Here is an 11,668-nt window from a genome sequence, read left to right as displayed (position 1 = left end):
CCAGTGTAATTGTTTACCAAGTTGCCGTTACAATGTTGACATTTTTATTTGAAGGATAGTTTTTAGAAAACAGTATTCTCATTTAAGACCGTTTTGAACTGGTGTTTGAAGGCAACATACAAAACCACAGCTACAGAAAACAAGCATTTGCGTAATTGGACGTTTGCCTCGAAACTTCCCGGTGTGACAACTAGCCCCAGACTCCGCTTTAAGTGGTGCAATGGAAATTAAGGATAACCAGGCAGTTTTTATTTTATTTTTATTCAATAAATTGCTACAAAACACTGACATGTTACAATTGGTTTTATCATCACCATATAAACATGCATATCAGGATACCGTAGAACATTAAAAAATGTAAGACCTCAAAACAGATGGGTTAACAACAGTATTTGGCATTAAGCACACAAAACATCAAAAGCATACGTAAAATACGACAACAAATATACATTATGGTTTATTGTCACTTTCCTAGCAGAATCTACTGCATGACGTGTATGATCGGAACCCTACGCCACCGTTCATGTCTGAAAAATACCTGTTCTGTAGAAGAACATGTTTATTCGTTCCCATTAAATCCACAGAAGTCTCAATTTCACCTATAACAAAGTTCAGGGTTTTCACACAGTACTGGAAAATATCAGGGAAATTGAAATGGGTTAAATGGGAAACACTTGACAAAAACGTTGTATACGTTAACATTAGCTAACGCAATAGTTGATATGAACAATACTTTTCCAGCATTAATTCATCTTAATGTATACATATACTAAAAAACATTTACATTAAAAGTTATATATGTTAACATTAAATTAATGCATTATGAAGTCGTTGAACAGTTGTATATTTTGCATTAAAGCAAGATCAATAAACGCTAAAAAAAAATGACTGTTCAGTGTTAGTTCATGATACTTAATGCATTAACTAATATAACCATATAGAACCTTATTGTAAAGTGCTCCTGAACCTTTTAGAGTGAAATATGCCGTAGCAAGAAAAATATTTACCTGCATTTCTGTATAAATGTGTCTTAAAATCTGGTTTGATCTTCATCTAACTTACAATAATGAACAAACACAATCGGTTTTAACTAATAACACTCAAATTATTGTGTTGTTCTTGTAGATACTGAATACATTAATCAAACATTCACAGTGTGGGATGGAAAAAGTATGTGAACCCCATAGGTTAATGACATCAACAAAAGCTAATTAGAGTTGGGAGTTGGTAAACCTAGCATCCAATTAATGAAACGAGATTGGAGGTGTGGGTTAGAGCTAGTTTGGCTTATAAAAAGCACTCAAATATTTTGAGTTTGCTATTCACAGGCATCTGCTGACGTGGACCATGACTTGCATATAAATGGAGACGATTTAGTACTATGGGTACTCTCACTAGAAGTGGCCGTCCAGCCAACCCTAGAACACTAGAGTGACAGATAAAGACTTGAAGGAATCATTGGAACTGGTTAACATCTCTGTTCATGAGTCTACTATACAGAAAACATTATACAGGTATGGTGTTCATGGCAGGACAACATGAAGGAAGCCGCTACTTTCCAACAAAAACATTGCTGCGCACCTGAAGATTGCCAAAGACCACCTTGACACTCCACAACACTACTGGGAAAATGTTTTGTGGACTGATGAAACTAAGGTTGAATTGTTTAGGAAGAACATACAGCACTATGTATGGCGTAAAAAGTGCACCTCATACCAACATGAAAACATCATCCCAACGGTGAAGTACGGTGGAGGGAGCCTCATGATTTAGGGCTGCTTTGCTACTTTGGGGCCTGGACCGCTTGCCATCATCAAGGGAAAAATAAATGACCACATTTATCTGATATCCTACAGGATAATGTCAGGGTGTCTGTGCACCAGCTGAAGCTCAGTAGATGTTGAGTTGATGCAGCAGGACAATGATCTAAACATCGAAGTAAATCCACTACAGAACGGTTTCAAAAAAAGAAAATCCATCTTTTGGAGTGTCCCAGTCAGAGCCCAGACCTTAACCCAATAGAGATGCTGTGGAATGACCTCAAGAGAGCCGTTCACACCAGATATCCTAAGAACATGTCTGAACTGAAGCAGTTCTGTAAGGAAGTGATGTACAGTAGGTGTAATCCGCCTCTACCGGAAAAGCTTGATTGAGGTTATTGCTGCCAAAGCAGGATCGACCAGTTATTAACTCAAAGGGTTCACTTACTTTTTCCACAGCATTATGAATGTTTAACGGGATGTGTTCAATAAAGACATGATTCTAACTGTTTATGTGTTGTTATCTTAAGCACATTGTGTTTGTCTATACGTGTGACTTTAATGAAGATTAAATCACATTTAATGACCAATTAATGCAGAAAACCAGCTGATTCCAAAGGGTGCACATACTTTTCTTGCCACTGTACATTTTTCTAGCTATGCTCTGCTCTAAAATATTTTCTAAACTAAATATTGCTCTTGAGTCACTTTTATTTTTCAGTGAACCAGTCAAAAATCCTTATAAAAATCCAAACGACTGGGAAGTTTGTGGAACAGCGCCATTAAAATTCATTGCTCAAAAAGTGTGGGAACCCGAACGTTGAATCTTGTGTTCAGATGTCAGTGTGTTTTTACAGAATTCCGAACACCAGTCCAGGAAAGGGAATGTTTTCGTTCAGATTTAACACTTATGTTAGTTACTGCATGTCATTTGGCTAGAGTTTGACTCTTGTAAACATTGTTCTTTTGGCAGAAGCATTGCACATACTGCAAAGTGCCTTCATATAACATGTTAGATAATAATAATAACAGTGCTTTCAAACTAAAATCCACAGCAGAATACAAAACACCTTTTAATACCTTGGTTTTCTGAGTTTGATCTATTGCTTTAATTTGGCTGCAGACTAAATTGCATTTTGAGGTCTGCAGAACTATATTAAATATGATCAAATGTATCAAATGGACCTGAGAGTGCTACAATTTTATTGGTAGCTGAAAGCATTATAAAATTATCAAAACTATTTCAACAGATCTGCAGAAATGTAACTTTTCCGTCGAGTTCAGCACATGCAGATTTGAAGTTGTTAGAAATACATAGTTATGACATGAAGGATAGAAACATCAACCAAACTACTAGATATACAATCCTGAGCACCAGCAGTTCATTCTTGATGCATCAAACCAACAGTTGCATTCAGTTAATGATCAAAGATATGTCAAAAAATATATGAAATGCAATATCAGTAGAACTGTTTTAGTTTCAAATCTGGATGATCTACGTGTAGGCTTAGGTAGTCGAGACCAATGTAATAACAACAAAGCGGGGCCGATTCACTGGACATCTGTCATCATTATGACTCTTAAGAAAAGCAGCATAAAAACATTGGTAGAATGGCTGAAATTAAAATACAAAACTTTTGACCAATAGGTGGCACAGTCACCACATTTACATGGTTAGGTCAGGGTGTGGTCATTATTAATATATGGCAAAGCGTTAGATGCTTTTTGGCAACTTCGCTGTTCGTTGGTGCGCGTTTTGAACCGTTTTGTCTATCGAAAAGTAGTATTTTATCATGAGTGTCTCTAGGCGATACACAACCAATTTCGTGCAAATCGGACTTACGGCCTAGGAGGAGTTCGAAAAAGTATCTTTTAATTGAAAACCTAGATTTCAGAATGGCGGACAGGAAGTATGGCTGACCATGGAAAATTCACCGTACTCGGCATGACCCCAGGAATCTTTAGAGAGCAGTCACAGGACGATAGGTGAAATTAATTGACATTTTTAGACATTTCGTTATAGCTTTTGACCACAAGGTGGCGTTGGCCCAAAACAATATATTGCAAGCAAACAAGGTGCGTTCAGGCTTCCTTCATCCCTGACCAGTCCCCAGTCCCTGCCGTTAAATAACACCCCCCACAGAATGATGCTACCACCATCATGCTTCACTGTTGGGATGGTATTGCACTGAGGATGACCTTTACAGGTACCCACAGGTCATAGTGTTGATGATGGCCAAACTATTCCAGAAGTTATAAGCAAAGAATGGTCATATTTCCCGATCTCTGGATGGTGCTGTGCTGAAACTATGCAGGTACCCTGAAGTCATAATGGCTACTACATATACCAAATGTCGTGTCAATACGCCAAAGCATTGCAAAGCTACAGCCTCACGTCCATTTTGCCGTGGTCGCCTTCAAGTTTGTTGAAGCGTTATTTGAGAACAGTTTGGTCTATCAAAAAGCTTTTGATAACTTTTTGTCCACAGTGTCCCTAAATGATAAACAAAACATTTAGTGCAAACCGGATTTAGTGCAAACCGGACTTACGGTCAAGGAGGCGGTAATAAAGTAGTTTTTTCGGAAAATTCAAAATGCCGTAAAATTTAAACCACGGTGTGCACTCGACTCGTCATGAGCCAAGGAATCAGAGCTAACATTTTATATTCTCGGCCATACGGTTCAAAAGTTATGAGCGTAAACATAAGTGCAACTTTGAACACTTGGTGGCGCTAGACCGTTGGCGGTAAAGACACCAAATTTGGGTCAGTTATAGTTCAGAGTGTCCTCTATCAGTGTGCCAAATTTCATAACTTTCCTATGGGCTGCAATGGCGGAATAATAATAATAATTTTAACACAAATGAATACAATAGGTGCCTATGCACTTTTAATGCTTGACCCCTAAAAAAACATTATGAAAGTATCTGCTCAAATAAATGATATCTTTGATTTGGATTTTTCTAGGCCAGAAAATACTCTTCACATACTCTGCATTTTAGCGCTTAGCATGTTTATAGCATGAAACATAAATGCCAAATGCTCATATTTGCATTTCATTTCAATAGCACAACAGAGAAACCTTCACGAGTAGAGCGTGCAATACTTGTTGCCATTATTGTGTTGGTGCACTGCAAGACTTGCAGTTTGTTAGGAATGTACCAGCTGGAAACGACTTTGTTCGGTTGTAAATAGCGTTCCAGTGAAACCCCCCCCCCCCCAAATCTAGAAAGAGGAACACAAAACCACAGAGGGAAAATCCATTTTTGTGCGGGTTTCAGGGGTTTCGGGGGTTTGTCTTCTTATCTCACATGGGTTTTTGTGGCGGTTTCCCTTGTACTTTCTTCTCGTACGACCCGGCGTGCTTGTATCCAGGCACGTATCCCGATGTGTCCACCATTTCCACTCGTCCCGCCTTTCCCTTCCCACGCCCCGTCTCGTCGAAACGCTCCTTGTGAGAGCCGGTGAACTTGGTGGTGTCCGTCAAACGGGACACGGTGGGCGAAGCCACAGCTCTCTGAGAGTGAAGAACGAGAAGGAAACTCAATGCAACATCATCAGCATTCTTCTTAATGAATTTGCACAGACAATATTTCATCACGTTCCTTTTGAAATAGCAAAGTTTATAGTTTTTATTTTATATTATTTTAGCCTTAATTCTAAAATGCTTCAAATTATTATTTTTTTCACATCAATCTACACAACATACCCCATAATGACAAAGCAAAAAACTTTGCAAATTTATTAAAAAGACAAAACTGAAATATCACATTGGCGTAAGTATTCAGACCCTTAACTCAGTACTTGGTTGAAGCTCCTTTGGCAGCGATTACAGCCTTAAGTCTTTTTGGGAATGATGCGAGAAGCTTTGCACACCTGGATTTGGGGATTTTCTGCCATTCTTCTGTGCAGATCCTCTCCAGCTCTGTCAGGTTAGATGGGGACTGTCAGAGGACAGCCATTTTCAGGTCTCTCCAGAGATGTTCGATTGGGTTCAAGTCCGGGCTCTGGCTGGGCCACTCAAGGACATTCACAGGGTTGTCCCGAAGCCACACTTGTGTTGTCTTGGCTGTGTGCTTTGGGTCATTGTCCTGTTCCTGTTCTTCATCCCTGACCAGTCCCCAGTCCCTGCCGCTAAATAACACCCCCACAGCATGATACGACCACCACCATGCTTCACCATTGGGATGGTATTGCACTGAGGATGACCTTGTTTCCTCCAGATATGATGCTTGTAAATTAGGCCAAACAGATCAATCTTCATTTCATCAGACCAGAGAATCTTGTTTCTCACCATCTTAGAGTCCTTTAGGTGCTTTTTTATGTGTCTTGCACTGAGGAGAGGTGTCCGTCTGGCCACTCTGCCAAAAAGCCCAGATCGGTGGAGTGTTGCAGTGATGGTCGTCCTTCTGCACGTTTCTTCCGTCTCCACCCATGATCTCTGGAGCTCAACCAGAGTGACCATCGGGTTCTTGGTCACCTCTCTTACCAACGCCCTTCACCCCCCGATTGCTCAGTTTGTCCAGGCGGCCAGCTCTAGGAAGAGTCCTGGTTGTTCCAAACGTCTTCCATTTAAGAATTATGGAGGCCACTGTGCTCTTGGGAACCTTCAATGCAGCCGAAAAAATTGAAATGGGGCACACCGGAGCTAAATTTCAAGTGTCATAGCAAAGGGTCTGAATACTTATGTCAATGTGATATTTCAGTTTTTTCCTTTTTAATAAATTTGCTTTTGAAAAATCTCATATTTACTCTATAAAGTATAATTACTATTTTTGTTTGGCAATTTAAGCATGTTGAAAATAATGTAAATACAGCATTTTACAACTAAATTAAAAATGGCCAAAATATCCGACATAGGAAAACTGGGTATTAGTCAACTTTGTGTACCAGAAGGAATCTTTCAAGTCTCATGATTTTAGGCCAGACTATTATTATCAATATAGTTGATAATAATATTAATTTGGCATGATGTTCATCCACTTATCGTACCGTAACTCCAGATATGACCGGCGATTTCCCTTCTATCATGTGGTAAACCTCTTGTGCGGCGTCCTCGCTGCTTTTCTCTTTGAAGCGTTTCCTGGCGAGCTCCGCGAGAGCTTCTTTGAACTGGCTGTATGTGATAGCGCGGCTGGATTTGTTCCTAGAAAACAAGGAAATAAACAAAGCGAAAGACTAAATGACGATACATTTAACGGTGCACATTGTGACATCATATGTAACACAGAGCACAGCAGAAAACTGTGAGGCCTGATTGAAAATCTAAAAATTGAAAATCTAAAAATAAATCTGATTGGCCGGTTGTGACATGCAAAAACGTCACATCAGGTGCAGCGTGTCTAAAGGTGCCACTTTGTTAATTTTGGTCTGTTCCTCAAACACTGACTTCTGAAGACTTGAAATATAGTGCACATATCTTATGATGCATTATGGTGCTTTATTGTCCTTTTTGGATTGTTTTGTTGTTGTTGTTGTTGTTGCATGAATCTGTTTTTTTAAAGGGACAATTCACCCAAAAATGAAAATTCTCTCATCCTTTACTCACCCTCATCCCAGATATAAATGCCTTTCTTCTGCAGAACGCAAATGCAGATGTTTATAAGAATATCTCATCCCTGTAGTTCCATACAATGCAAGTGAATGGTGACCACAACTTTGAAGCTCCAAAAAGCACATAAAGGCAGCATAAAAGTAATTGACACGACTCCAGTGGTATAATCCATGTTTTCTGAAGTGATGCAATCAGTTTGGGTGATAACAGGGCTGGACTTGGAAGAGAAATCGGCCCGGGATTTTACATGGCAACTGGCCCAAAAATGTTGTTTTGATTCGAAAGTTGTTGAGCACGTGTGGGTCGTGGCGCCGCTGTTCTGCGGCCATTTCTGCATAATGCGGCAGCTCATTTTAGCTTATCGCGGACCATTTGGCCCGTTCTGCAAACAACCCACCGGCCCGCTAGGTTCTCCCAATGGCCTGTCCGCCCCTGATCAGCCCCAAAGAGCGTCGGCCCACCGGGAAAATGCCCGGTATGCCAGATTACCAGTCCAGCCCTGGGTGAGAAACAGATCAATATTTACATTCTTTTTTACTATAAATCTCCACTTTCACATTCTGAAAGTGAAAGTGGAGATTTATTGTAAAAAATAATTACTTTTAGTCTGGTCAATTACTTTTATGCTGCCTTTATGTGCTTTTTGGAGCTTCAAAGTTCTGGTCACTTGCATTGTATGGACCTACAGAGCTGAGATACTACTCTTCACGATGCGTGTAGGGCTTTCTTCCGAGCAACACAAAAGGACTCTTTGAAATTTCTCAAAACTAAGAAAGACAGAATTGTCATTTTTGCATGAACTACCCCTTTAAAGAATGCCTACATCTCTAGAAGCGCTCAGCGAGCATGTTTGCCCCATAAAGCAACACAAGTCTGTTTAATCACACTGTGATACTTTTCATTTCTACTGTAAAACAGTGCATAGTAACACATATACAAACAGTCCTTGCCGTGGTGATAAAGCACCTAAACAAAACGCCATATAGCTCGCGGTCGGGCGTGAAAAACTCCACTGGGGAGGTTCTCGGGAACCCGTTGAGGGGCCATGCATGGAGGGCCCACAGATCGGGTGCACTTATGGGTGGGGGTGCATATACTGTAGTAGGCACGTGCACCACTTTCATAAAGTGTTCCGCTCGTGGCGGGGGTTTTTTGGCTATGCATACAGTGTTTGTGTGTAGGGGTGCATGCAGGACAGCAGGCACGCGTGCTATATTTATAGTATTTCCCGCTTTTACTGGGGAAGTGTTTATAACTGTGGGAACATTGCTTGTGTGTAGTGGTCCATACATGACAATAGGCACACGATCTACATCTATTGGACGTCCAGCCTGAGCTGGGGAAGTATTTGGCACTGTTTGGACAGTATTGGTATGTGGGAATGCGCACTTTAGTGTGGACATGTGAACCCTTAGTGACACAGGCAGAAAATGACTCTTTTTGTGATTTCTGTGTGTCGCCGTTAAAACGGCGTTTCATTGCAGGTGAGCGAGTTCTGTGACTGGCCCATTGACTGCTGTACAGACATTTCCAACCGCCTGTAAGGGGACTGGGTAATGTTTTACATGTTTTAGAGAGACTGGTCCGGCCTTTGCGAGACACGTACTCTCTCTTTTTCTTCCTATTGCTAGGAAGACTTACGAGGCTCCGGGTTCAGCACGATCTTGGGCCGAGGACCTCGTTGCTCAGGCGGCTTTCTTCGGCCAGCGGAACCTCGAGCGGCGTCGAGCATCCGTTTCAGGTCTGCTCTTTGACTTTTGGCTTTTGAGGCGGTCTCTGGTGAGATGAGCTGGAGTGCTTGGGCAGGAAGTGACGCATAGCTTGCGAATCCTTCCGGGTCTCAGTGAAGCGTTCAGCGAATTCTTTTACCGCTGATCCGAACAGGCCGCTTGGAGCAATAGGCGCGTCAAGGAATGGCGCCTTATCCGCGTCCTTCATCTCCGTTAGCGTCAGCCACAGATGGCACTCAAGGACAGTCGAGTTAGCCATGGCCCGGCCGATGGATTGGGCGGTGGCCTTCGTGCCTCGCAGGGCTACGTCAGTGGCGCTGCACAGGTCCTTGAAAGCCTCAGGTTCAGGTCCAGACTCGTCCATGGTGCGGAGAAGTTTGGCCTGGTAAACTTGTAAAACCGCCATTGAATGAAGCGCTGACGCAGCTTGGCCGGCGGCGGCGTATGCGCGACCGGCGAGAGCTGAGGTGGATCTGCAGGGCTTCGAGGGATGAGAAGCTTTGGCTTTCCATCCGGCGGTGGAGGGTGGGCACAGATGGTTGGCCACAGCCTCCTCGAGGGGCGGAGTTCCTCGTAGCCTCTTTCTCTTACGCCGTCCACTGAGGAGAGCGAGGAAGAAAAGAAGGCTTCAGGCGAGCAGAGTGCGGGGCTTTCCACGACTTCGTGAGTTCGTCGTGCACTTCGGGAAGAAAGGAGAGGGTCTCTGTCGAGGGCCTGCCGGCGCCCTGCAGGAACCACTCGTCCAGCCGGCTGCGGGCGGGTTCTTCCGGAGAAGACCAGTTGAGCCCGAGGTCTTCCACGGCTTTGGACAGGATGCGGACGATCTCAGAGTCCATGCTGGTGCCCGTGCTCGTGTCCGCTGATGTCGATGGCGCGGGGTCGAAACTCGAGCCCGGCCAGTCATTGGATGCAGCGTCAATAGAGAGGCTGTCATCCTTTTCATCGTCGTCCCTTGACGTGCTGAACGAGATGAGACCCACCGCTCTGCTGGAGGGGTGCTGGTCCGCCTTCATAAAATGGACTGGCGGCGGGGAGATCTCAGGTAGCGGTGAAGCACGCGGGGACTGGGCCGGCGTGACGTCACCGAAGTCTACGTGCTCTGGCAGCCTCTGTGAGCGGCGCTTTTCTTGCGCTGCTCGAACGGAGGGGGCGGCAGCACGGTGGAAGCAGGCTCGCTTTGCGCGAAGCGGCAAAGCGAAGCGCCAGCTCGGCGAGGCCCAGGGAGTCATATTCGGGCATCCGCCCTGAATGAGAGCAGCTTCTGCGTGGTCCGGTCCCAGGCAGCGAGTGCAAATGATGTGACAATCCCCATCAGGAAGAGGGCCTCTGCACGAGGCGCAGGCTGAAGGCATTTGCAACAACGCCTTGGAAAATTACTCTTTTACTAAAAAGCATCGCAGAGGCAAGCGCAGTAAAGGATATAGCGCTAGCCGGATGGCGTAGCAGAAGGCTTCGAGGCGGCTGAAGGCGCCGGCGTCCTCTTTAGCGGTCCTGCTTTAGGCTTTTCGACGGCGGGCGTAAAGACTCCAACAATCCGGAGGATCCAGCGAAGAACAGGTCTTTGCTGAAGGAGATTAAATCTAAAGAACTCTCATGACGGGCGCCTAATATATAGCCCTAAGCCACGCCCATCTTGGCGGGCTCTGAGCGCGCTGAAGCGCCATTGGTCGCGTTCAGAGTCGCCCGTCATTGGTTCGAGCAAGCTGCTGCAGCACAGCCAATGACCAAGCTGCCTCGCTCATTGCTGTCTGCTGTGCAGCTGCAATGCGTTTTACATAAAGACTTCAATATTTCTCGAGAAACTGAGTTTTCCCATAGCGTAAGCTACTTACGCAATAGGAGAGACCTCTCGATAGGGAACTGGAGTGGTGGTGGCGTAGTGGACTAAAGCACATAACCGGTAATCAGGAGGTTGCTGGTTTGATCCCCACGGCAACCACCATTGTGTCCTTGAGCAAGGCACTTAACTCCAGGTTGTTCCGGGGGGATTGTCCCTGTAATAAGTGCTCTGTAAGTCACTTTGGATAAAGTATCTGCCAAATGCATAAATGTAAATGTAAATGTAACTCAGATACTCTCTCGTGAGCAATCACATCATTGATCCAAGATGGCTGAAAAGTGTGTTGCGCTTTATAACGCAGCTCAGTATGTGTGTCTAAGTGTGCAAGTGTGTGCGTGTGTGTGCAAGTGTGTGCGTGTGTGTGTGCAAGTGTGTGTGTGTGTGTGTGTGCGTTAGTGTGTGTGTGTGTGTGTATGTTTGTGCGTGTGAGTGAGTGTGTATGTGAAAGTGTGTGCACGTGTGTGGGTGTGTATGTGTGAGAGTGTGTGTGTGTGTGTGTGTGTTTGTGAGTGTGTGTGTGCGTGTGTGCTTGTGTGTGGGTGTGTGTGAGTGTGTGTGTGTGTGTGAGTGTGTGTGTGTAAGTGTGTGTGTGAGAGTGTGTGAGTGAGTGTGTGTGTGAGTGTGTGAGTGTGTGTGTGTATGAGTGTGTGTGTGTGAGTGTGTGAGTGTGTGTGTGCTGTGTGTGGGTGTGTGTGAGTGTGTGTGTGTGTGTGAGTGTGTGTAGTGTGTGGGTGTGTGTGAGTGTGTGTGTGTGTGCATGTTGTGAGTGAGTGTGTATGTGAAAG

The 11,668-nt window shown here is 44.0% G+C and overlaps 1 protein-coding gene across 2 annotated transcripts in view; it reads right to left on the bottom strand.

Moving 5' to 3' along the window:
* Positions 1-284: 284 nt before the first annotated feature.
* LOC127655760 (tubulin polymerization-promoting protein-like) overlaps positions 285-11,668 on the bottom strand; it is a 37,613-nt gene continuing 26,229 nt past the window's right edge. For both annotated transcript variants that reach the window (XM_052143735.1, XM_052143734.1), the window contains exons 4-5: positions 6,752-6,905; positions 285-5,276 (exon numbers count right to left, since the gene is read on the bottom strand). In XM_052143735.1, coding sequence (XP_051999695.1) covers positions 5,067-5,276; positions 6,752-6,905 — 364 coding nt within the window. In that variant the 3' untranslated portion in view covers positions 285-5,066. The remainder of the gene's footprint in view (positions 5,277-6,751; positions 6,906-11,668) is intronic.

This window comes from Xyrauchen texanus, chromosome 15 (assembly GCF_025860055.1).
Source record: "Xyrauchen texanus isolate HMW12.3.18 chromosome 15, RBS_HiC_50CHRs, whole genome shotgun sequence".
Taxonomy (NCBI): domain Eukaryota; kingdom Metazoa; phylum Chordata; class Actinopteri; order Cypriniformes; family Catostomidae; genus Xyrauchen; species Xyrauchen texanus.
This window is presented reverse-complemented; position numbering and strand designations above follow the sequence as displayed.